Consider the following 27,744-nt stretch of genomic DNA (forward strand, 5'->3'; position numbering starts at 1 on the left):
TGACAAAGAAACTGAAAAAAGTATGGCTAAAAAGAGACAGGCTTATAAGAAATACATGTGCTCGGGTGCATCTAATGACTATCAAAGTTATGTATCAATACAGAGAGATTTGAAAAAGATAAAAAGAAACGAAAACGACTGTACGAAATGAATATAGCTGATAAATCCAAAGAGAATCCCAAAGAATTCTATGGTTACATTAGAGATAAAAAGGTTGTTAGGAATAACATTGGTCCACTATTATCTGCTGACGGTCAACTTGAATATTCAAGTGAAGGAATGTATGATATTTTAAACAATTATTTTAGCTCAGTATTCGTAAACAAAATACCTCAAAGTGAACTCCAAACTGAAACCTGTGGAAAGTCTAGGGTAACCTTACTCACTACGCTAACTATAACAAAAGAAAAAATTAAAAGGTGTATAGAGAAACTCAAAGTTAATAAAGCACCAAGACCTGACGATTGGCACCCAAGAATCTTAGAGTAAAAGAAAAATGAGATTATTCCATTAGAAATTATTTTCAAGAAAGGCATCATATCCGAAGATGTCCCAAGAGAATGGAAGCTAGCTAACGTTACACTCATATTCAAAAAAGGTGACAAAAAGAATCCAAATAACTACAGGCCTTTAAGTTTGGCTTCAATCGTAGGAAAAATGATATAAACTATCATCAGAGATGCCATCGAACATCATTTAGAAAGTAACTGTTTGATAAATGATAGCCAGCATGGTTTCAGATGGAAACGTTCTTGCGTGACTTACTTGAATTCTACAACACAGTTATCTCGAATTATGACAAAAGAAACAATATAGATTTGATATATCTAGACTTTGCAAAAGATTTTGATACCGTCCCCCACAAAAGACTACTTACTAAATTAGCTTCACACGGAATAAGTTGGACTAGTAATTGGTTGAATGATCGAAAACAGAGAGTTGTTTTAAATAGAAGAACTTCTGGATGGAAAAATGTTACGAGTGGAGTTCCTCAGGGTTCCGTTCTTGGTCCACATCTATTCATAGTATATATAATTGGTATAGACCACGGACTAAAATATATTGTTTCCAAATTTGCTGATGATACAAAAATGTGCGGAATGGCAAATGATCATTTAAACCAATTAGATATTCAAGAAGATTTACATAAATTACAGCAATGGTCTGAAAAGTGGCTAATGAAATTCAACACAAGTAAATGCAAGGTAATGCACGTAGGTAAAATAACAGTAAGTACGATTACAAGTTATTTGGAAATTCGTTAACAAAAGTGGATAGTGAAAAAGATCTCGGTGTAATTATCAGTAACGATCTCAAATCATCTAAGCAGTGTATTTCAGCCTCTGAGAAAGCAAATAAGATTCTAGGACTGATTGCGCGATCTTTTGACTTCAAAAGTCCATCACTCATTAACAAGCTATGTAAATCGTTAGTTCGTCCACATTTGGAATATGCTGTTTCCGTATGGTCACCGAATCTCATTAAAGACATTGCAGATTGAAAAAAAAGTACAACGGTGAGCCACAAAACCGATTCCAAATATCAAAAATAAATCATACGAAAATCGACTAAAACATATTAATCCGTTTTTCTTAAAAATCCCTAGACTCCGAGGTAACTTGATACAGGTCTTTAAGATTCTAAAGGGAATTGACAACATCATAAGTGACCAAATTTTCACACTGAATGAGAATTAGACAAGAAACAATGGTCTTAATCTGTTTGGAAATAGATTTGATTTGGAAGTTGGTAGAAACAACTTCGCCAACCGTGTAGTTAATGAATGGAATGAGCTTCCTGCAGAGGTAGTGTAATGTAGTTCAGTTCGAAGCTTTAAGAATCATTTAGATAAGCACCTAAGCAAGATGCTGCAATTATTATGATTTATTTTATATTATTTATTTGTTTTGTTATCATTTGTCTGTTTATAATTATTTACTTGATTATCATTTATTATTAGTTATATGTCAATTTATTATTTACTATTTACCTGTTTGTTTATTATTTAACTATACCTATGAATTTATTTATGTATTTTATTTATTATAGTTTTGATTTATTCATATATTTATTTATTTATCATTATTATGATTTTTTCGCATTCGACCTAGATATGGACCAAAAGTTCTCCTGTTGGCATGTTCCGCCTTTGTAATCCTTTGTAACTTGAGCGGGACCTACACGATCAATATTATTGCGCAATATTCCATATTGTACAGTAGAAAGATGAGTGACAATTCCTACTACAAATCATACAAGTGTATGGTCAAAAGAAGGCCAGCTCAGCAGACTATTTAATTGCAATTCCGATTAAAGCAACATCAGTGACCGGCATGTCTCTCAAGTCCTTCCCTCAACTGACGATATTGTGCAATAATATGGAGGTATGTATGGGGAGACAAATATTGTACAATAAAACTGACTCAATGTAATGATCATGTAAGGCTGGCTTTAGACTTCGTTTAGCTTATGTTTTTTGACTGGACTGTTCCCGCGCTGCTAGTTGACCCATACATTGAAAGCATGCGAGTCTCGTATCTTCCTGGTCGCTGGTTCGAATCCCGCATTGTTCTCCGATGCAATCAGTCCTAGAATCTTATTTGCTTTCTCAGAGGCTGAAATACACTGCTCAGATGATTTGAGGTCGTTACTGATAATTACACCGAGATCTTTTTCACTATCCACTTTTGTTAACGAATTTCCAAATAACTTGTAATCGTACTTACTGTTATTTTTACCTATGTGCATTACCTTGCATTTACTTGTGTTAAATTTCATTAGCCACTTTTCAGACCATTGCTGTAATTTATCTAAATCTTCTTGAATATGTAATTGGTTTGAGTGATCATTTGCCACTCCGCACAGTTTTGTATCATCAGCAAATTTGGAAACAGTAGATTTTAGTCCATGGTCTATATCATTTATATATACTATGAATAGAAGTGGTCCAAGAACGGAACCCTGAGGAACTCCACTTGTAACATTTTTCCATCTAGAAATTTTTCCATTTAAAACAACTCTCTGTTTTCGATCATTCAACCAATTACTAGTCCAACTTAATAGGCTGCCACTTATTCAGTGCGAAGCTAATTTAGTAAGTAGTGTTTCGTGTGGGACGGTATCAAAAGCTTTTGCAAAGTGTAGATATATTAAATCTATATTGTTTCTTTTGTCATAATTCGAGATAACTGTGTTGTAGAATTCGAGTAAGTTAGTCACGCAAGAACGTTTCCGTCTGAAGCCATGCTGGCTATCATTTATCAAACGGTTACTTTCTAAATGATGTTCGATAGCATCTCTGATGATAGTTTCCATTATTTTTCCTACGATTGAAGTCAAACTTATAGGCCTATAGTTATTTGGCTTCTTTTTGTCACCTTTTTTGAATATGGGAGTAACGTTAGCTAGCTTCCATTCTCTTGGGACATCTCCGGATATGATGAATTTCTTGAAAATATTTTCTAATGGAACAACAATCTCATTTTTCATTTCCTTTAAGATTCTTGGATGCCAACCGTCAGGCCCTGGTGTTTTATTAACTTTGAGTTTATCTACACACCTTTTAATTTTTTCTTTTGTTATATTTACCATAGTGAGCAAGTTTACCCAAGACTTTTCACAGGTTTCATTTTGGAATTCACTTTGAGGTGTTTCGTTTACGAATACCGAGCTAAAATATTTTTTTAAGATATTGCACATGCCTTCATTTGAATATTCAAGTTGACCGTCAGCAGATAATAGTGGACCAATGTGATTCCTAACAACCTTTTTATCTCTAATGTAACTATAGAATTCTTTGGGATTCTCTTTGGATTTATCAGCGATGTTCATTTCGTATTGTCGTTTTCTTTTTCTTATTGTCTTTTTTAAATCTCTGTATTGATACATAACTTTCATAGTCATTAGATGCACCCGAGCACATGTATTTCTTATAAGCCTGTCTCTTTTTAGCCATACTTTTTTCAGTTTCTTTGTCGAGCCACTTTGCGCGAGCCTGATTTGGGGGACGTCTGTCCTTAAAGGGAATGTAAGTTTGAATCATCTTAGTAAGCGTATTTTGAAATATTTCCCACATCTGATCTACAGGTCTTTCGTTTAATTTTGCCTCCCAGTCTGTAAGCTGAAGCTCCTGACGTAGTCCTATGAACTGAGCTTTACTGAAATCGGGTATTTTAGAAACACAAGTATCTATTCTAAAATTGTTTAGGAGTTTGAATCTAACTAAGTTGTGATCGCTATAGTGGAGAAAACGAATATGATGAAAATACAAGAATTATATGGAGTAAAATCCGTACTAACTGATGTCTCCGATGTCGACGACAGGTACTGATGCTTGACGTGCTTCCGTAGCCATGACTGCGCAGGTGCACTTGAACCGCCTGCCACAACTGATGCGTAGGGCCACCAAGAGTCGTCTGTTGCTATCGTGATTGCTTTATCTATATTTAAAAAAAAAAAAAATGACATTATCGTGATCTTGTATAAAAAACAAAACGCCAAGAGTCATTGACAAGGAGAGGTATCGTGATGGGATCCAAGGACTATTTGTTTTTACGTGATAACACAGAATGAAGCTACAAAGCAAAAGCAACAAAATAAAAGAAATAGGTAAACTTAAAAATATTCTGTATGGAGGCCCTGCCATTTTACCCACATATATTGTCTATGTATATATACCTAGAACTTTTCTCCCTTATAAGGGGGAACTGCCTGGTGTAGGCCTTATGGTCTTTTGCAGTCTCCTTCATTTGTATCTTCTTATATACGCGGCACCGATTGCTGTTCACCCTTTGGCACAAAGTAAACATTATCAAATGTCACAATAGATAATAAAAGAACAGCATACATGTAGGTCAAGTGGCTTGACTTACTCCTGGTTAATAAATACCTCAGGCTGAGCATTCATACCCAGCGTTTTTCAAACTGTGGGTCCCGACCCTTCAGTGAGTCGTGTGAAAAATGAAATGGGTCATGACAAAAAGTAAGAAAATGAAAAATACACAAGTGAAAGCAAGGCGGAGGAGGAGGAGGAGGAGAAGGAGGAGGAGGAAGAGATGATGATGAAAAATGAACGTTTCCTGAAATATCTCTTATTTCTTTCTTTCCCTCTCCCTTTCCCCCTTTTCCTTTTTCCTTCTGTCTCACACTCACACTCTCTCACTCTCTCACACTCTCACTCTCTCACACTCTCTCTCCCACTCTCTCACACTCTCTCTTCCACACTCTCTCTCACACTCTCTCTCGCACTCTCTCACACTTTCTCTCTCACACACTCACTTTCTCTCACTCTCTCACACACACTCTCTCTTTCTCTCTCTCTCTCTCTCTCTCTCTCTCTCTCTCTCTCTCTCACTTCCATCTCTACAGTGAACTATATATCTTTATGGACTCTTGTCACGAATCTAGGCTCTGTGTTTGAGTTGATACATCGAATCGAGACTTAGGATTCGAGTAGTTCCTTCAATCCAGAATATTAGGTTCAAAACGTAGCCTCGTTTTGGATATTCTCTCTCTTCGCGGGGATAAAGAAAAGCAATGGAAAAAGCAACGGGAATAGATTTTCTAGCACAGTATAAAAGTATAAATATATATATCTCTTACCAATGTTGAGCGAGAACAGAGTGCGGCGCAGGAACGGGGGTGGGGGTAAGGACCACTGCTCCCCTTCTTATATACACAGACCGCACGGCACCAGCGTCATAGCACAGGTGCCAACATGTACTTAATTAATTTATCCTATTTCTATTTACCCAACTCCACACTTCCACCATTTCCTTTATTCTTGTGTGGAGAGGGCTCACAAAATAATTTCTACCTGATACCTTAATTCTACAATGTAATGTGACCAAAGATATGTTGGCTCTACGTCGCCGCCTGGTTTTGGCGTGCGTGCCCCTTGACTTGATATCGGCGAGGTCACCGATTTTGTATTCCTCCGTTGGCACATTCGCGCGCACTTCTTGTCCATAGAGTCCCTGCGCACAAAGGGGCTCATTGTTTCTTTTGGATCCGGGCTCCTTCGCTACAACATGTTGTCATGGTAGGGGTATCGTGAACATGGCCATGACACTCTATTGAGTCTATCTAACTTATGTTCAATATCGATATTCTCTGGTACTATTACAATAACATCGTCCACATATCTTAACCACGTGGATAGAAGGATCATGGGTAGAGCCACCACGTGGTTAAGATATGTGGACGACGTTATTGTAATAGTACCAGAGAATATCGATATTGAACATAAGTTAGATTCAATAGAGTCCATAAAGCTATACAGTTCACTGTAGAGATGGAAGTCGACCGCAAATTACCATTCCTTGACACGTTGGTGCACAGGAGGGATGAAGGAGTAAGATTCTCAGTGTACAGAAAACACACCAACAGAGACGACTTTGTGCACTATTTCTCAGGACACAGCGAGCGAGTGAAGACCGGCTTGCTCATACGTTTCTTCCTCAGAGCTTTTAGAATTTGCAGTGTGGAATTTTTGGAAGATGAATTAACGTACATACCAAATGCCTTTAAGAAATTAAAATATCCAGGGGGGATGATTAACAAGCTGAAAGGAGTAGCTAGGAACATCTTCATGAGACCAAATGTCCAATTGTCCGAGAATAATAAGATACAATATATTTCGGTTCCTAACTCTAGGAAAACTGAAGGCATAGACAGATTTCTTGGGAAGATTGGGGTAAAGAGAGCAAGGACTTCCAATTCTAATATAGAAAGAATTGTCAAGACTAAGAATACAAAGGGACTGCCCCAAAACGCCCTCTGTACCATTTATCGCATTCCTTGCCGTAGATGCTCCTCTTCATATTACGGCGAGTCAGGTCGAGGCGTCGAGAAACTCATAGCCGAGCACAAACAAGACTTGAGGTCACACAGGACGTCTAACTCACTCGTCCAGCACGCTGACCAATCTGGACATTTGCCCCACTTGGATGGGGTCGAGGTTTTACACACGGGATTAAGAAGAGACATGAGGAAGACTGTTGAAGCTGCCTATATTAATTCTTATGAAAATATCAATGACAGGGGAGGTTTTGTTTGTTTATCAAAGGCAGCAAGTATATTGATTACAGATACGATTGGGAAACATGCATGGTACGGGAAAGGGAATCCTCAGACAGCCAGCGGGATGACTAGTCCATGTCCCCGTCCTCGGAGGTATAATTGTGAGGTCCAAACTGTTTGTAGACAGCTTACTGAAGAAGACCGAGTCGGTCAAAACGTATAAGCAATAAAGGAGTTCCAGCCCATCTTCGCTTATTCTTCCTCCACCCACACTCTCATCTGCCTAAACCATTCATCCAATGTATATATATATATATATATATATGTATATATATATATATATACATATATATATATATATATATATATATATATAAAACTAGATATAGTACGATAACTAAAAGTGCGGAGAGTAAGTCTGAGTTCACTAAAACTTAGTAAAGACTGACAGGAATATAAAAGGTAAGCATATGAAATTAGTAAAGACAGGGAAAATATAAAAAAGGTATTTGGTACGGAAATGTGGACAACTAGCTATTCAATCGTTACTCATGAAATAAGGTTGTTCCAACATTGGAAAAACCATATATATATACTAGCCAAATTACCCACGTGTTGCTGCGTGCGAGCTCGTGAATCAGCCCTAACCTAACCATACCCCACCTAACTTTTACCTTTAACCCTAACCAAAATAATCTTTTTTTAATGAAACACAGTTATCCAAGTACCTGGAGTGATAGGATATCAGAATATATATGGTTATGGAGGTCTATTTGCAAAACCCTAGGAGGAGTTCGTGAACATACAAACAAACAAACAAACAAATTGACAGACAAATGAAAGATAGTAATCCAAGTACCTTGGATTATAAGGTTTCAGAATATATATATGGTTATAGGGGTCTATCTGCAAAAACCTAGGAGGAGTTCGTGAATAATCTCTAACCTAATCATACCCCACCTAACGTTAACCCTTAACCCTAACCAAAATGTATATAATTTTTGAAAATGAAATATAGTTATCCAAGTACCTAAAGTGATAGGGTATCAGAATATATATGGTTATGGGGGTCTATATGCAAAACCCTAGGAGGAGTTCCTGAACAAACAAACACACAAACAGACAGACAGACAAATAAAAGATAGTTTTCCAAGTAACTTATGTTATAAGATTTCAGAATATATATATATGGTTATAGGGGTCTATCTGCAAAAACCTAGGAGTAGTTCGTGAATAATCACTCACCTAACCATAACCCACCTAACTTTAACCCTTAACCCTAAAAAAAAAAAAAAAAAAAAAAATTAAAATGAAATATAGTTATCCAAGTACCTGGAGGGATAGGGTATCAGAATATTTATAGTTGTGAATGGGTCTATCTGCAAAACCCTAGGCAGAGCTCGTGAACATACAAACAGGCAGACAGAGGCTACTACTTTGTTATAGTATATATATATATATATATATATATATATATATGTGTATATATATGTGTATATATATGTGTATATATATGTGTATATATATATGTATATATATATGTATATATATGTATATATATGTATATATATGTATATATATATATATATATATATATATATGAGAGAGTGTGAGAGAGAGCTTAAGAGAGAATGTGAGAGAGAGAGAGTGTGTGTGTGAGAGAGTGTGTGAGAGAGATATAGTATGAGGTAGAGAGAGAGAGAGAGTGTGTGTGTTAGAGTGTGTGTGTGAGAGAGAGAGTGTGTGAGAAAGAGAGTGTGAGGGAGAGAGATTGTGAGAGAGTTTGAGAGAGAGTGTGAGAGTGTGTTAAAGTGAGAGAGTGTGTTAAAATGAGAGAGAGTGTGTGTGTGAGAGAGAGAGTGTGTGTGAGAGAGAGAGTGTGTGTGAGAGAGTGTGTGTGTGAGAGAGAGTGTGTGTTTGTGAGAGAGAGGAGTGAGAGTGTGTGTGTGTGAGAGAGAGAGAGAGAGAGAGTGTGTTAGAGAGAGAGTGTGAGACTTTGAGAGAGAGACTTTGAGAGAGAGAGTGTGAGAGAGAGAGATAGTGTGTGTGAGAGAGAGTGTGAGAGAGTGAGAGAGAAGGAAAAAGGAAAAGAAGGGGAAAGGGAGAGGGAAAGAAAGAAATAAGAGATATTTCGGGAAACGTTCATTTTTCATCATCATCTCTTCCTCCTCTTCCTTCTCCTCCTCCTCCTCCTCCTTCTCCTCTTTGTTCTCACTTGTGTATTTTTCATTTCCTTTCTTTTTTGTCATGACCTATCTTATTTTTCACGCGACCCACTGAAGGGTCGGAACCCACAGTTTGAAAAACGCTGAGTATGAATGCTCAGCCTGAGGTGTTTATGAACCAGGAGTAGGTCAAGCCACTTAACCTACATGTATGCTGTTCTTTTATTCTTTATTGTGACATTTGATAATGTTTACTTTGTGCCAAAGGGTGAACAGCAGTTGGTGCCACGTGTATAAGAAGATAAGAATGAAGGAGACTGCAAAAGACCATAAGGCCTACACCAGGCAGTTCCCCCTTATAAGGGAGAAAAAGTTCCAGGTATATACATAGACAATATATGTGGGTAAAATGGCAGGGCCTCCATTCAGAATATTTTTAAGTTTACCTATTTCTTTTATTTTGTTGCTTCACGGTGCCTGTCCTTGTCGAAGACTCTAAGCGTTTTGTTTTTTATACAAGATCATGAGAATGTCATTCTCTTGAAAAAAGATAGATAAAGCAATGAGGACAGCAATTGACGACTCTTGGTGGGTCTATGCATCAGTTGTGGCAGGCGGCTTGAATTGCGCATGCGCAGTCATGGCTACGGAAGCACGCCAAGCACCAGTACCTGTCGTCGACATCGGAGATATCAGTTAGTACGAATTTTACTCCATATAATCATTGTATTTTTAGTATATTCGTTGTCTCCACTATTAGCCTTGTCATATATACGAGTTAATTTTGCATTTGGTTTGGGGAAGGGGTTTTATTTTGTTTTGAGATCCTTCAGGATGGAATGCGTGTTACACTACTGTACAAGCGGATCACGTTTGCATGATCTCGACCTAAATTGAACTTTTTACGTTAGGCTACCGCATATACGAACGCGTCTTTTATCTATTTATTTTTTCTAAGAAAACTAGTATCAACAAGAAATCACCGTAAACAATAACAGCATTGTTTACCTTTTAAGATAATATTTATACATAACTCCGCCCGAGACGATTCACAGCGACGCGTACAACCTAAAGAATTCCACATTCCACATTTTGATGTTGCCAATTCCCTTTAGAATCTTAAAGACCTGTATCTAGTCACCCCTGAGTCTAGGCTCTAAGAAAAACAGAATCATATGTTTTAGTCGATTTTCGTATGATTTATTTTTGATATTTGGAATCGGTTTTGTGGCTCGCCATTGTACTTTTTCCCAATCTGTCAATGTCTTAAATGAGACTCGGTGACCATACGGATACTGCATATTCTAAGTTTGGACGAACTAACGATTTACATAGCTTGTTAATGAGTGATGTACTTTTGAAGTCAAAAGATTGCGCAATCAGTCCTAGAATCTTATTTGCTTTCTCAGAGGCTGAAATACATTGCTTAGATGATTTGAGATCGTTACTGATAAATACGCCAAGATCCTGTTCGCTATCCACTTTTGTTAACGAATTTCCAAATAACTTGTAATCGAACTTACTGTTATTTTACCTATGTGCATTACCTTGCATTTACTTGTGTTGAATTTCATTAGCCACTTTTCAGACCATTGCTGTAATTTATGTAAATCTTCTTGAATATCTAATTGGTTTAAATGATCATTTGCCATTCCGCACATTTTTGTATCATCAGCAAATTTGGAAACAATATATTTTAGTCCGTGGTCTATATCATTTATATATACTATGAATAGAAGTGGACCAAGAACGGAACCCTGAGGAACTCCACTCGTAACATTTTTCCATCCAGAAGTTCTTCCATTTAAAACAACTCTGTTTTCGATCATTCAACCAATTACTGGTCCAACTTAATAGGCTACCACTTATTCCGTGTGAAGCTAATTTAGTAAGTAGTCTTTCGTGTGGGATGGTATCAAAAGCTTTTGCAAAGTCTAGATATATTAAATCTATATTGTTTCTTTTGTCATAATTCGAGATAACTGTGTTGTAGAATTCGAGTAAGTTAGTCACGCAAGAACGTTTCCGTCTGAAACCATGCTGACTATCATTTATGAAACAATTACTTTCTAAATGATGTTCTATGGCATCTCTGATGATAGTTTCTGTCATTTTTCCTACGATTGAAGCCAAACTTATAGGCCTGTAGTTATTTGGATTCTTTTTGTCACCTTTTTTCAATACGAGTGTAACGTTAGCTAGCTTCCATTCTCTTGGGACATCTTCGGATATGATGTATTTCTTGAAAATAATTTCTGATGGAATAATCTCATTTTTTATTTACTCTAAGATTCTTGGGTGCCAATCGTCAGGCCTTGGTGCTTTATTAACTTTGAGTTTCTTTAAACACCTTTTTTTTTTTTTTTTTTTTTTTTTTTTTTCCGTAGTGAATAATGTTACCCTAGACTTTCCACAGGTTTCAGTTTGGAGTTCACTTTGAGGTATTTTGTTTACGAATACTGAGCTAGAATAATTGTTTAAAATATCATATATTCCTTCACTTGAATATTCAAGTTCAGTCAGCAGATAATAGTGGACCAATGTTATTCCTAACAACCTTTTTATCTCTAATGTAACCATAGAATTCTTTGGGATTCTCTTTGGATTTATCAGCTATATTCATTTCGTACCGTCGTTTTCATTTCATTTTATCTTTTTTAAATCTCTCTGTATTGATACATAACTTTGATAGTCATTAGATGCACCCGAGCACATGTATTTCTTATAAGCCGGTCTCTTTTTAGCGATACTTTTTTCAGTTTCTTTGTCATACCATTTTGCGCGAGCCTGATTTGGGGGACGTCTGTCCTTAAATGGGATGTAAGTATGAATCATCTTAGTAAGGGTATTTTGAAATATTTCCCACATCTAATCTATAGGTTTTTCGCTTAATTCTGCCTCCCAATCCGTACGCTAAAGCTCCTGGCGTAGTTCTTTGAACTCAGCTTTACTGAAATCGGGTGTTTTAGAAACACAAGTATCTATTCTAATAATTTTTGGTAGTTTGAATCTAAATTGTGATCGCTATTTGCAACAGTTTCACCGACTTCTACATCGGTTATCATGCTTTCGCGGCTAGTGATCAATTGATCGAATAAGTTTCCATGTCTTGTGGGCTCTTTTACATGCTGAATTAAGTAAATGTCACCGAGAAAATCAATCAAGCGACTACCTATTTGACCGTGTTCAAAGGTCCTCTAATCAATGACATTAAAATTGAAATTACCCATTATCAATAAGTCCCGGTAGCAGAAACTAGACAGTTCTTGAAAGAACAGTTTGATAGATACAGAAACGGTACCCTTTTCCTGTACATTACAATCACTAGTTGAATATATAAATACACAACCCCCACACGTATACACACACACACACACATACATACACACACACATACACACACACACACACACACACACACACACACACACACACACAAATGTATATATATATATATATATCTATATATATATATACTGTATATATATAAATATATATATATATATTCACCGTCAAAGGGCGCCGAGGTCTGGCCGCTACAAGAACAGCGCCATTACGTCCGTAGTGCCCATCACTGACTCGATTTGATATAATCCTACTCTTAACTAAAATTGTACATTGTTAGTGTATCACTGTGTCACTTAACTCAATAAACCTATCATTATCATTTGTTATTAATATTTGTTATTCACGGCTTTCAGTAGAAGTCGGCAAGGATGAACCCAATCTGGAGGATTACCGAAGAATCGGGGACCAATTGGCTAAGTCCTTCGCTGACCTTGGCGCCGTCTACATCTCCAACCATGGCATTCCATTGGAAGAGGTAAACTGATGGCCACGCTTCTAACCCTAAGCGCAAACTGAGACGCAGGCGACAAAGGCAACGCAGCACAGAGCAAAGGCAGACTTTTTAGTTTGAACTTTTCTCTCTCTTTTGAAATGCTTCTAGATGCACTACCTCAGCATTTCAAGTTAGAGAGTTTAAACTGAACTTCAGTTTAGCAGAACGAAGTCTACCTTTGCAGTCTTGCGTCGCCAGTGTCTTGTAACCATCACTAACCATCACCAACCACGCACGTGATCCACACACATGCGACATGGTACTCGACTTTGGCAAGACCCCCAGACGGTGTCTCCTTCGCAGATAGTGGTCTGTTTTTCGGAATGGTAGGCGTGGCTTTGAACGGCTAAGGAAGATGGTTTTATTCAGGTAGTCTCTTCGGATTGGAGTGGAAACACCGCTTGCCATCAAATGTAACAAAAGAAATGTTTTTGCTACATGAGGGGTAATTTAGCGGGTGAGGTAAATTCTCCTCTGGACTTTTCTATTTTCTTTCAGGTATGAAGATTATGTACAATGAGAGATAAGAGAGAAGATCTTTAGGTGTTGTTTTTCTACAATAATGCCATTTTCTTGAAACAGAGAGATAGAGCAATCAATACAGGTCTGGACTTCCTTGCACTTCCAAAATCGACCAAGATGAAGTACTTGCGTGTGGGTGAAACACAGCATGGATACACTAAGATAGGCAAGAAAGAGTAAGTAATGCTTTCTTTTGAGGCTTTAAGATATATATATATATATATATATATATATATATATATATATATATACTAAAGTTGGTGCCTTGCTTTTGAAATATGGTAATGTAGATTCACACGGGGTTTAAGTTGAGCCTGTTTGAAGGATGAGTCAGTGTATGTGTATGGCCTTGACCATACACACACAGGATATGCATATATATAGAAGATATATATGTATATCCTGCTGAATACACCCTAACACTTACAGTGAAATACATGCACAGTGTGTCAATATATAATATGGAAATTCAAAGGAGGGGCTGACACTTCACCAGCCGACGTAGTTCAAATTGGCTTAAATGGCTACAGACTCGATGCATGAGACCCTCTGATGTTGTCGGGGGCCCTCTCCTCAGATAAGCAGTTGCGGGGCAATGCAGAAGCTAATGATAAAGAATCGCGTCTGGGTGGCGACAATGGTGACATCTTCTTTCTTCAGGCGATGATTCTTACTTGATTTGCCAGAAACAACAGTCCTCCAGACTCCGCCTCTACCTTGCTAGGCGTAGAGCGAGGAAGTACAAGGGGTTCATAGTTACTTTCAAAATGACGAGTATTGTGTGTGCCACATAATTCAATCCATTTCTTTCTAAGTTCTTTATCTTTGGGTAGTGAAAAGAAATGTATATTTTTATCACCTTTCAGTCTAACGGTATTGCACTTCTGCACTATACAAACTGTTGGCATTTTTATATGTTATTTGTCTGCCTTAGCTACCCCTTTAATCAGAAGATGGAGCTTCGCTCCACATAATGGTATGTGAGTGACTGACAGCTCTCGACCCGCGGAACCCTGGTCTCGATATTTCCGTTGACGTCATCATCTACCTGCGCAGTGGAGAGGTTTTCTGGCTCTCCCTCACCCACCCGCTAACGTACCTTATAGTATTCGTTTTACCTTGCGCGCTCGTACCCTTTCCTGGTAACGTTACTTCTTCTCAATGGGAACCTTGGAGACCACGAAAGCCGAAGGTATCGAAAACCATGGTGGTGGGGCATTGAACTCGGGGTGAGGAGAGTCCCTTCCCTTCTCAAGGAGAGCACTGGTGAGCCCAAATGAGTCCAGTAGTCTGGCTGCTTGAGATAGCTAAGTACCATGGTGGATAAGGGTATCCGCCCTTCCCAGAATGAAGGCAATGAAGCCTCCATCTGGAGGTTAACAATCTTAGTCCATGGTTGGGCCCCTAAGGTAATGTTCGCTACTTCATTCTGACGAGGTTCCAGTTCTCTTAGCTTGGCATTCGCCACAGTTATGAGAGCTGGGGCAGCGTAGTCCACCAAACTGCGGACTGCCTCCACTGACGACTCCCAGTGGTTATAAGAACAAGGTTGTCTGCATATGAGACAATCTTGCACCCACTGGGTGGAGGTAGTTCCAGAGTGTTGGCGACAAGCAGATTGAACAGAGTGGGGCTAAGGACACCCTCCCCCCTCCATGGAGTGTCATTCTCCTGCATTTTGGCCTCTGATACATGACCCTGAAAGCATACTTTCGCAGACCTGTGGCTGAGATAGTCAACACTCCAAGAAAGCAACTTGCCTTTTACACCCGTGCTTGCAAGAGTGTCTAATATCACTAGTGGACTGACCAGCTCAAACGCCTTCTCCAATCCAAAAAGACCGTAATGGACGGTGTGCCACTGACAGCATTGAGGAGTGTTGCTAAACTGTTTGCTGTGCCAGTGCCCTTACAGTAAGCATGTACATGCTCATGCATGGGACACAGTTTCCACAGCAGCCTGTTCAGCTTGTCGGGCTGATGGAGGGATAGGCACCGGGCTCTTTGGGCTTTGGAATCGATGCTATGATTGCCGTCTTCCAGGTTGTTGGCAGCTTGCCAGTCCTCCAAGATGCATTAACCACTCTTAGAAGAGCCTCATCAACCGCCGGCCCGAGGTGTTACAGCATGGAATAGATGATAAGTCCTCATCAGGTGCCGTATCTGTACTGGTCCTATGTGTGGCCCGTAGCTCCAAGAGCGTAAAGTTATCAGTCTCATCCGATTAACATCATGTCCTCGATTCTGAGACGCCTCACTCCCTGTAGATCCTGCAGTTTGTCTTGAACACACTGCAGGAGCGAGTTGCATCTGGTTCGAGAGGGAAATTCTTCCACCAGTCGCTGTGCCTCGTCATCAGGAACATGATGAGTTCGTCGTGGTTGAGTCCTGCTGATAGGTCTACGGAGCTTGGACCACAGTTCTGCTAGGAAGGTGTGAGCGTTAAAGGTCTCACACCATTCCAAAAACTTAGCCCGTCTAGCATCTGCAGCCCGTGCACTGGAAGAGGCCGGACTTCGTACGCTGAGCACCTGGAACTAGCAAATTTCCTGTGAATCACAGAAAGGGTTCTTGTTTGTGTTATGTACGTCTGTTGCTTGGGAGTGTGGTTGTGGGCATAAGTTGTATGCAGATGGAAGGTTTCTTGATGCAAATGTTCACAGATTCGGCCATTTTGAGCCGAAGGGGGTCGTGAACTTTGTAAATAATTTTTGTGTACTCGTTTAGTGTAGGTCTGGTGATGGTGGTGTTGTAGTTGTTTTCCAGGTGTCTTTTGAGGGCGCCCTTCTGGAGGTGGTATGTAAGCCTTTTGGAGAGGGTCATGGAATTAATGCCGATATACGAGGAGATGCGGTGCTGGCAATCACCGACGGAGTAATCGAATTTGTACAGAAAATTGACTTCCAGTTGTTCTTCATTTAGGAATGTCCCCCTACAGAGAGTAGGATGCCTATTCCCATCCTCCGTCCCTTTTTAGAAACCTTTTACGACTCAAGTGAGAACACTCGGACCTGAGATGGGAGGGATGAAAAGGGCGGTGAAGGGAACTAAAATGGGTGGGAATATGTACGCACCTCTGACTTAGCTACCCCCCTTATAAGGTGGAAAAAATCTCTTGGTATATAGATATAATGACTAAAAGGCTGGTAGTTATTCTTCATTACTAAGGTATTACGTCAAGAATAAATGTACCGTTTTATTAGTCGGGGAGGCTTTTGTACTTGTCACGAGTTCACGACGTTCTGTTATGAGCGAGCTTAAGCATCTTGGACAAGGAGATTCTTGTTCAGTTCAGTAATTGATGTGCGAACGAACGAGGGTAGTGGCGGCACACTAGCCATTTCTCGCTACCATGCTACTCATTTTGCTACATACTTTGGTAGCAAACCCTAGCGTATACGTCAGAAAAGGAATGTTTTACTAGTGATTTTTTGGCTAGCGGCTGGCGAAAACAAAACTTCCCGCCAAGCTATGTTTATAAATGAATCTATTACTGCAGTAGTAGAAAAAAATGAACCCCGCTCCATAGTGTCTTTTAATGTCTGAGTAATCGTATAGTGGCAATTAGATAGGGAATACAAACTCGCGACTAAACAAAAATATGCATCCCCAATTCTCTGTTTTATATATAAATCCCAGGAATGGTGGTTCATTTGAGCACTCAAATGAACAGCAAAACTTGTTGTTAGGTCTTCCCAGCATGATATCCACTTTTCCCAGCAGCAAGAGTCAGTAGCATGCTACTCACTTTAAATAGCAAAAATCAAAGCAAGTAGCATGCTAGCGAGAAATGCCTAGTTGTGCAGCCATCCTTATGCACCACCCGTTTACAAATATTTAGCCTCTACTGACATGTATAGAACAAGTTTCAAAAGCATGATAATATATTACGTCAATTTGACCAAGACTGAGCCTCAGTTTTATTTACAAACATTTGTAGATCAGATCCAAGGGGTCTTGCAACAGGCATGTATGAGAGCTTCAACTACTTGATGAGTGGAGATTGCGCGTGGCCTGATGACGAGCTCCCGCATTTAAGAAAAAACCTGAATAGCTTCATGGATATTTGCGGCCAACTATCAACGAAGATTATGAAGTGCATGGCGGCGACTTTAGGTAAGGAAGATGAAAAAGTATTTACGTGTAATACTCTAGCCAAACGCAGAGAGAGACACACACACACACACGCTGGTTTAGTGGTATCGACCTGGCCTAATAACGAGTTCGATCCACGCCCAAGGCTGAAAAGCAACACTAGAAGTATCGTCCGCTTCTTTGGGTAAAGAGTTGGAGTTTTGTGTAAGGTCACACAATTACTAATAGACCGAGCAATATACGAGCTCTAAGCTCTCGTTCGGGAGGGTACTGCAATTAGATCACAAGTCCAGCAGGTGAACCAAGGCCATGGTGAACCACACGTATTCACATGTCGATAGCATTTCCACACGAATCATATAAAATCATTAGTCCCTGATGGATAGCGGACTCGCCATTGCACCAAAAAGACAAAGTTGGAACAAAAAGTATATGTACTGTATGCCTTTGTGCCACTGCATTTTGCCTCTAAAGGCGGCGGCACACTAGGTAGGCTAGCATGCTACTTGCTTTTGCTATTTCGTTTGAGTAGAAACGGTTTCGGTTATAATATTCTAGATTTCCGTAAGAACATCTCAATAGCGTGTCTAACATTTGTATTTTAGGTTTAAATTATCGTAATTTGCTGTTCAGTTTCTCACTGTATGTGATATGACATTTGGAAATTTGAAAAACAAAAGATCGTAACTGAAGTAGTTTCTACTCAAATAGCAAAAGCAAGTAGCATGCTAGCGAGAAATGCCTAGTGTGCTGCCACCTTAACTATCGGTGACTACCACTCACCAATGCTACCATAACACACAGGGCAACAGTGACTGTTTCTGTTATAGTCAAGTTAGTTATGCAGATATGTTAACATTGTGATACTTCAGGACGGCATGATTTTCCTATGGTGGCCAGGATCGACATTTTATCTGCAAAGCTTCCCATTCCCTCACACCAAACGCAATGCCACGTAAACTCCTATTAATATAGATGATCAAACCTGGCCGTCGCGAGCTTCAACCGCAGGTCCACTAAGCGTGAATCCCGCTCACTGCCATTTCCCCACACTGAAAGTCTGAGCGTACTAAACGATCGATAACCTGATGTACGTTTTGTACGTTCAGTGTGGCGAAATGCTAGCCAGCCGGATTCACGCTCAGCGAACCTGCGATCGAAGCTCGCGACGGCCGGGTTTGGTTATTTGAACTACATCGTTGCCGCAATCGATTCGTTACATAATCCTTAAAGTGTGTAAAGTTAAGAGAAAAATCCGTCACGATTGCCCTATGTGCTCAGACACAAGACGAACCATGGGGATCAAACCTGCCTGATACTTCAGTAGATTTGACAACCAACATATTTTCTATTCCTGATTTGGAAGGTTGTCAGTGGGTACAAATTTTGTATATACTCGGTATTATTGAGAATTGGGTGTGAGAGAAAAGAAACACCAAGGCAACACCAACACGTGCTTTTATTGGACAACAAGAGCACAACTAAACTATCTGAACACATAATATATATCACCTGTGTGATATATATAAGAACAAAATGTATACTAAACCACTCCTCGGCTCTGCAGCGCGAGGCCGAAGAGTCCTATCTCCGCGGACGGGTCCCCATTAGTGTCCTAAGGACGGGCGCGCGTCTCCTCCTTGTGTCCTACACCACTCTTTGTATCCTGCTCCTAGTGGTCTCCTTGTTCCCGGTGCTCTCCCTCCGTGGAACTGGGAGGGGAGGGGGGGGGGTCCGTCTTCAACGGCAGACGGCCGTAGTAGTGTGTCTCCTGGTCCCTCGTGGTCTCCTTTTGTCCCGGCGCCCTCCCTCCGTGGAACTGGGAGGGGAGGGGGGGGGTCCGCCTTCAACGGCAGGCGGCCGTAAGGTGTGTCTCCTTTTGTCCCGGCGCCCTCCCTCCGTGGAACTGGGAGGGGAGGGGGGGGGTCCGCCCTCAACGGCAGGCGGCCGTAAGGTGTGTCCTACACCGTCCTGGTGCCCTCTTATACATCCGGGAGGGTGAGGGAGAGTGGGTGGGCATGGATCTGCGCATGCGCACAGCAGATACCTCGTAGGGACAGTTGGCAACACTGAAGCCAACTATGACCTCACGCCACCTTCGACCGGGTCAGGTGTGCTGGGTCACTACCACCACCAAGCCTCGTTTCGGCCAAAATCACGTGATCAGTGGATGATGAGGCGTCGCGCCGACAGCCTTCCAAGTCTCGTCACGTGACCCACGTGACATTCTTCCGATGATGGGGACAACTCGCGACGCGGGTCGCGAGTTGTAAATGTGCCTATTAGCCTTGCTACCTCGATCTTCCGGATGAGCGAAAAACCTCAGGATCTTTCTTTTTCCTTGAGGGAAAACTCCGATGGAAGATCGAGAAGCTGTGGCTAATGTGACCAATATGGCATGACATATAAGTGTCGAATGTCTGTGCGTGTGTGTGTGTGTGTATGTAGACGTGACTGTATAAAAAAAAACGATGTCTCCTTCCTCCGGATCTGGGGACAAAAAGATACAGCAGTATTTGTTCTACACACATTCCTACAGCTCTGATTTGCCTACGGCTCACGCTACACTCCTACAGCTCTGAATTGCCTACGGCTCACGCTAGCTCACGCTACACTCCTACAGCTCTGAATTGCCTACTGAAGCACTGGAACAAACACTCCTATCTGGAACTTCTCTGGTTCCGCTAACCTGATCCACGGCCGGAATTCCTTTCTCGGCTCGCGGGACACGAACGAGGGTAAATTCGCCCTACCTTGCTAAACTGGCTCACTCTAGCTCTCACTAGCTAAAACCTAGTCACCCTCTCTACCGCTCTCTCTCTAACTGAGAGAAAAAACTAAACACACTGACTGCTCGGGTTGGATCCAATTGCTGTGGACCAGCACCTTGTGTTTCTATCTCTCTTTCTCAACCGAGTCCCTGTTCGACGCGCCAATGTCAGGGGGATACAAATTTCGTATATACTCGGTATTATTGAGAATTGGGCGTGAGAGAAAAGAAACACAAAGGCACACACTAACACGTGTTTTTATTGGATAACAAGAGCACAACTAAACCATCTGAACACATAAAATATATATATCACCTGTGTGATATATATATATAAGAACAAAATGTATACTAAACCACTCCTCGGCTCTGCAGCGCGAGGCCGAAGAGTCCTATCTCCGCGGACGGGTCCCCATTAGTGTCCTAAGGACGGGCGCGCGTCTCCTCCTTGTGTCCTACACCACTCTTTGTATCCTGCTCCTAGTGGTCTCCTTGTTCCCGGTGCTCTCCCTCCGTGGAACTGGGAGGGGAGGGGGGGGGTCCGCCCTCAACGGCAGACGGCCGTAATGGTGTGTCTCCTGGTCCCTCGTGGTCTCCTTTTGTCCCGGCGCCCTCCCTCCGTGGAACTGGGAGGGGAGGGGGGGGGGTCCGCCTTCAACGGCAGGCGGCCGTAAGGTGTGTCTCCTTTTGTCCCGGCGCCCTCCCTCCGTGGAACTGGGAGGGGAGGGGGGGGGGTCCGCCCTCAACGGCAGGCGGCCGTAAGGTGTGTCCTACACCGTCCTGGTGCCCTCTTATACATCCGGGAGGGTGAGGGAGAGTGGGTGGGCATGGATCTGCGCATGCGCACAGCAGATACCTCGAAGGGACAGTTGGCAACACTGAAGCCAACTATGACCTCACGCCACCTTCGACCGGGTCAGGTGTGCTGGGTTACTACCACCACCAAGCCTCGTTTCGGCCAAAATCACGTGGTCAGTGCATGATTAGGCGTCGCGCCGACAGCCTTCCAAGTCTCGTCACGTGACCCACGTGACAAAGGTCTTGATGTCGACTGCTTCTCCAAGTATCACAGCTTCAGACCCGAGATCAACGAGAGCCTTTTTCGAATTATACGCTATTCACCAATTCATCAGAAAGAGAAAGCCACCCGAATGGGAGCCCACACCGACGTCATAACTTTAACACTTTTGTTTCTGGACGACGTCGGAGGTTTGCAGGTAAGAGCTGTAAGACCATCTCAATGAAGTTGACACTGACACTAAAGTCTAGTTGACACGAGGCTAGTTAAGTAGCCGCTATTGATCCCATTGTCCAAGTCATTTATATACATAATGGACAATAAGGGAACCAAAACCGAGCCCTGGGGAACTCTACTAGAAACACTCCCCCATTTGGATTTTACACCATTTATGGTGACCGCTGTTTTCTGTCACTGATCCAAGCTCTAATCCATTCAAACACTTTTCCTCCCATGCCGTGTGCTTTGACTTTATTTGGTAGTCTCTTGTGGGGCACCTTGTCGAACGCTTTGCTAAAATCAAGGTAAATAATTGTAACTAACATTGTTATTTGATGCCTTGAAGACATCAGTACAAAAAGATAGAGCATTAGTTACACATGACTTACTCTTGGAGAACCCATGCTGTGAGTCACGAATCAAATTATGTTTCGATGTGATCTCAGATTCTATTAGCTATTATTGATTCAAGCACTTTACTATAATTTATGTAAAATTGCTTGGCCTGTATTTACATATAGACGATTTATCTCTCTTTTGGAAAACACGAACAACGTTTGCCCACCCTCGAGCAATAGGCGAAAAACCAGTACAGACTTATTAAATATCATCGTTAACTGGTCGCAGATTTCAAATTTACACCCTTTAAGCACTCTCGGAAATTTTTCATCTGGACTCGGGGATTTTGTAGTTTTAAATCTGTTAATCTCTTCGACTACTTTTACCTTAATTATGGTGATGTTAGTCTACTTCCTTCATCCCCACTTAAATTCGGGTGGCAATCAGGTACCATATCTAACCTCTCCTTTGTTAACATCGAGAGAAGATAATTGTTACACGCCTCGTTCATTTTTCCTCCGAATCTATCATGACATCTTCGTAATTCTTAATTGGATCTATCCTTCCCTTATTTTATTTATTTGTTTATCTATGTATTTATTTGTTCTGTAAAGATGAAAGAAGCCCTTTGGGTTGGATCTCGCTTGTCTGGCAACCTTAATTTCGTAGTTACGTTTCGCTGTGTGTGTTTTTTTTAACCAGTCTAGCCATATCGTTATATTTAGATCCAAGGTGTATTTCCCTATTTTTTATTCAGCCATAAAATCCTCATTTCATTCCGATTTCGATTTTCAGCCTATTCGTCATCCATTTTGGAATATAAGTATTGGACCTTATTGTTTTGAGGGAATAAATGTATTTTGTGCATTCAAAATCAAAGCTTTCACGTTACTGTGCAATTCATCCAGATTGCTGACAGTGCTGTTGACCTCACGCTTGTGAGTGACCTGGCACAAGATGTGCATATTACCCTCAGTGACCCGACATCTGACAAGGCCAATGACACCCGGGCTGACCTGTCATAGTCCTCTGGGTTGGTCTCATAAATGACCATGTGTCCTAAATATTTTCTCATGTTATCAAAACTGGCTCTCCTGAAGTCAGGTACTAGAACGTTATTCATACTATTTAATTGTCCCCATATAATATCAAATTTCATTTCTTGATGAAACTAGAGCCTAGACTATCTCCCACTTTTACGTTTCTCATTAGATCCTCATTTTTGGTTAATGGTTATTCCAGAGTATTCTCTCCTCTCGTAGGATCGGTAATCATTTGATTCAGGAAATTATCTTTACCACATCTAGAAAAAAAGAAATGCACTTCCTGATCTCCACCTAAAATTTCCAAGTCGATTTTGTGTATAGTTCCTCATGATGACAAAATTTATATACTGGGATGGCCTGCGAATCTCTTGAATCAAGGGATCAGTCTGCTCAATGTTGATGTTAGGATACCAATAACAAGTTTCTTATTCTTGCCTATAATCTCAACCGAAATATAAGCCGTGCTTTCCTCTTGCTTAATTGTGTTTTTGATAATACAATGAGCTGTGTTTTTTATGCAAAGTGCTACTCCTCCCCCACTCTTGCTTACACCTCATCCTTGTAAAAAACTTTATATCCTTCTATCCGACATATTGATCCAGGATTTAGTAATAGCTATATCAAATCTCTCTATGCATGGTTTGCACCTTTATAGAACAATCCTGATTACAGATCAAGAACCAACAAGGAGAATGGCTTGACGTGGTGCCCATCCCGGGTGCAATTCTCATCAATCTCGGTGACTTAATGCAGTTCTGGACTGGTGACACTTGGATAGCCCCGGTAAGGTCAAAGGTTTACTTTAAGACTGGAGCTAAATGAATTGACTTGGGATGGAATATGTTGTAGCAGTTACTTCTAAGGTAATGAATATTAGTTAGCTGCCATTAGTGATGTTATAGGAAAAATGGTGCACTGGAAAATTTACCGGTACAGTATATGTACTGTACAACAATGGTGGGATTCAACCAGTTCTTACAGGTTTGTACGAACCTGTTCTTGAAATTTTATGAGCTCTACAAACTGGTTATTAAAAATTGGCTTATACAGGTTATTTTGGGCCTATATTGTGTCAACCTGGCATGCTGTTAGTGAGAAAACCTGTTGTTAAATTTTCTAATCCCACCACTGCTGCACATGTATATTCACTGTCACGATCACTGTTTCTGGTTAATATACCTATGAGACAAATTTGGCTCTGGATCTTTTAAAGCTGCACATGGAGAAATTAGAATAGCAGACAAATGAAACAGACGTATTTCAAATTTTAATATCATTGTCATTAAGGAGAGAAAAATGAAATCACACTCAGTAAATTAAGGGAGTACTTATTTCAATTACACAAGAATATATTCACGTGAGGGTTGATGTAGTGACATGTTGAGCTCCCTCTAAGTGTGAAGCTACTTCACAGGCAATATGAAAAAAAAGCAGATTAAGTAGTGTGTCATTTGGAAATGCAAATAAACAACAGAATGGATGCTCTATATAACAAATGGAACACAAGAACAACAGTAATCACTGGTTTTATTTAAACAGTTTTTAGATTTTTAGGAGGGTCTTGATTGAGAGGATTAAGAGAGGAACAAAGGGAGTAATTGGTGAGGAACAGTGTGGTTTTAGGACAGGTAGGGGTTGTGTAGATCAGATTTTTGTGGTAAGACAGATATGTGAGAAAGCTATGGGAAAAGGTAAGGATGTTTTTTTGGCTTTTATAGATTTGGAAAAGGCTTACGACAGGGTAGACAGGAAGGTACTGTGGGAGTTACTGCAGATATATGGGATAGGAGGAAGTTTGTATAAAGTGTCATAAAAATTGTACCACCGAAATAAAAAGAGCAAAAAGCACAAGAATGTCAAATATCACACTCCCAACATAAACGCACTACACAGGTTGCCAATCGCTGCTCCTTCTGTCCTGCCTGTCCTTCGCTCCCTTATAAATTGGATTAAAATTGATGCATCTGTTGACGCTGTTACTGTCACTCGCTCAAGCTTCCAAAAATAACCTCTCTCCTTTCTTGTTGTTTCTGTATTTCACACCAACATTGTCCCGATCCATCTCGTGCTGCTCCTGACAATGTCTGTAGATCTTTTCGGTTTATCGCTCGTTGATGCTCCTTAATTCTCGTCGATAATTTCTCACCCGTCTCTCCTATGTAGCGAGTACCACAATTACCGCAACCAATGTCATAAACAACTCCCGTCTTGTTCTCTTCCTCCTCCGTGTCTTTCACCTTAGTCAAAGCCCCATGTAGCGTATTGGCGGGTTAGAGATCCACCTCTACCCCGTGCTTCCTCAATAATCTTGCAGCCACCTCAGATGTCCTTTTCACGTATGGTAATGTAACTCTTCTTGATGCCGTCTGTCTCGTGTCCGCTGCTCTTTTTCTTCCCTGTGCTGTGGTCCATATCCTAATGACTGATTTGGGGTACCCGTTGTCCGCAAACACCTTCTCCAGGTATTTCCTCTCTTCTTTCAATTTTTCCTCGGTCAAGCACAAATATCGTTCATTTCCAGTTAACATGTTTAGATTTGAACTCATGAATTGCTTGAGCTTGGGCTACGTCACCCCCCAAGCTATTCCACATATTTGTGCATCTATATGGAAAACTGTATTTCTTCACATCCTTTCGACATGTGGTCTTTCTTAATTTACTTCTGTGACTTCTTAAAGTCCTCCCATCTTTAACCAGATATCTTCTATCAATGCAATCTATCCTCTTTAGTGACCTGAGTACTGTAATAATGCTATCTCTTTCTCTTTAATCTTTCAAAGTTGGCAGACCCAGTACCTTTAGTCTTTTCTCATATGGTTTATCTGCCAGGCTGGGGACCAGCGGATATACAGAGGAACTAGGAATGCCACAATCCCTCTTAAAAAGTGGGGAGCAGATCTAGAGGCATCCACACCCAAGAACCTACTGACAGCTCCTCCAATCTCAACACATTTGAAATGATGGAATGATTCATTCATTGATTTGGTATTTCTGGTGGCACAACAAGCTGGTCATATGGCGCCGCTACAAAATATTCAAGGCAGCAGAGATTAGGCTGAAACGTTTACATTGCAAATAAAACCTTCAAGAAATATTAAAAATACACAATGTCTCACACCGTCTTAGATGTAGTCTAGGGAGCAGAACCGTTTCCACAGCAGCAGAGATGCTCGCACTGCTCAATCTTTGCCAATTGCAATTGTACTATATTCTTTCACAAACTAAAAATTCTTTCTCGTTCCTTTTCAGCTTCACTGAGGAGTTCTGCCAAGCAACAGCGGAGATATAGGACAGCTGTTGTCGATTGCAATTGTACTGTTTTCTATTACAAACTAACGATTTCCTTTCTCGTTCTTTTTCAGCTCCACCGAGTAGTTCTACCAAGCGATGAAGACAAGCAGAGAAGGAGGTTAACTTTGGCGATCTTCCTGCAACCAGATAGGGGTACAATATTGGAATCGGTTTGCGGAACCAATAGGTATACATTCAGTGCTACAGAGTATGTAGATAGGAAGTTGAATAACCCGAATATATGATTAGATAGGTTACTACACATGTGATCTAAATGTGTATAAAATATGTGTATAAAAGATGATAAGTCAGATGTAAACAGCAGTTGGAAAAAAGTGACTATGTCACGAGACATTGTGGTGTGAAAGCTTCGACAAAAACAGGACAGGAATTTCAGAAATTGTGGATGATATTGCAAAAAAAAAAAAAAAAAAAAAGCCGAAGGTATTGATTTTATACAAAAATATCGAACCAGATTACGTGTGACATTTTAAGGTAGCTCCTGCAAAGGGCTGGTTGGGCCTGTGGCCCAAATCTTAGAGAACAATAATAATAAAGTTTTATTAGTACCCTGCCATACCAGATTTATACCACAGCACTACATTTAATGAATTTTGTATCACTGACATATGGAGATGACAGTAAAGCAAGAGGATAAACACGAAGCCTCTACCACTAATGTGGATCTAGTTTTAAATGAAACAGTAATGAAAATATTTCTTAAGTTCTGAGATTTGGTATCACTTTAAATTCAGCTGAATTTAGGCTAGCTCCTGTGGAGGGCTGTTGGGCCTTTGACACACAGTAATAACACAACCTATGTAATATTAAATACTCGTTTTATTCAACTTAGTACTTGTATAAAGTACACACACACACACACACACGACAGTCGAAGTGACAGCGAAGTTTGGAACTCCAGGAAAAACTTCAAATTTCATGGATCTCAACGACGAGGGAGTACATGTGTTGTATTAGCTCGTGGTGTAGTGGGAAGGTGAAGAAAAAGGAGAACGGGAGGGATTACTGAGGAAAGTGGAAGGAAATGAGGAAGGGGACGAACGGGCCCCGGAAGTCAGAAGGAATGTCAACAAGAGATGCGCAGACGATTGAGTCGAAGTCGAAGACATTAGTAATAATGTAAAAATTAGAAATATAGATAAGAGCAGCGCAATGGAAGGTGAAGATAGTTATTTCCATGGATTTAATGAGGGAGGAGATGACAACTTTCCCCAATTAGGAAGTCTAGAGGAAAAAAACTAGAGAAAATGAACAAACAGTGTGAGGTTAGGTTCAGTCAACTTACATGGATTACACAAAGAGTTGATGAATTGGAAGAACTAAATAAGGAGAACCAAAACCTAAACAAAGAAACAGAAGAATTAAAAAGGCAGTTAAAAGAAGTAAAGGATGAGAATG

General features: G+C 40.5%; 2 protein-coding genes across 5 annotated transcripts in view; one reads left to right on the plus strand and one right to left on the minus strand.

The window, feature by feature from the left end:
* The window catches only part of LOC143018244 (uncharacterized), a 24,355-nt gene extending 18,735 nt beyond the window's left edge, over positions 1-5,620 (minus strand). The window contains exons 1-2 of one of the 2 annotated variants that reach the window (XM_076173499.1): positions 5,602-5,620; positions 4,300-4,439 (exon numbers count right to left, since the gene is read on the minus strand). In XM_076173499.1, the coding sequence (XP_076029614.1) occupies positions 4,300-4,354 (55 nt within the window). In that variant the 5' untranslated portion in view covers positions 4,355-4,439; positions 5,602-5,620. Of the gene's footprint in view, positions 1-4,299; positions 4,450-5,601 lie in introns of those variants that run through there. The other variant, XM_076173500.1, reaches the window with a different exon arrangement.
* A 4,172-nt stretch (positions 5,621-9,792) lies between these two features.
* On the plus strand, positions 9,793-26,898 carry LOC143018237 (uncharacterized). 3 transcript variants are annotated; one of them, XM_076173486.1, is made up of 7 exons: positions 9,793-9,880; positions 12,887-13,008; positions 13,609-13,724; positions 17,488-17,663; positions 21,451-21,629; positions 23,707-23,817; positions 26,397-26,898. In XM_076173486.1, exons 1-7 carry the CDS (start codon positions 9,826-9,828, stop codon positions 26,568-26,570), a joined length of 933 nt encoding a protein of 310 aa, XP_076029601.1. In that variant the 5' UTR covers positions 9,793-9,825; the 3' UTR covers positions 26,571-26,898. The 3 variants fall into 3 exon arrangements, with proteins under 3 accessions (XP_076029601.1, XP_076029602.1, XP_076029603.1); XM_076173487.1 differs by having other exon boundaries at positions 9,795-9,880; positions 12,890-13,008; XM_076173488.1 differs by lacking the exons at positions 9,793-9,880; positions 12,887-13,008 and adding an exon at positions 13,082-13,488.
* The last annotated feature ends 846 nt before the right edge of the window (positions 26,899-27,744 follow it).

The sequence above is a fragment of the Oratosquilla oratoria genome, chromosome 34, assembly GCF_046742065.1.
Source record: "Oratosquilla oratoria isolate Oo_2021 chromosome 34, ASM4674206v1, whole genome shotgun sequence".
In the NCBI taxonomy this organism is placed as follows: Eukaryota; Metazoa; Arthropoda; class Malacostraca; order Stomatopoda; family Squillidae; genus Oratosquilla; species Oratosquilla oratoria.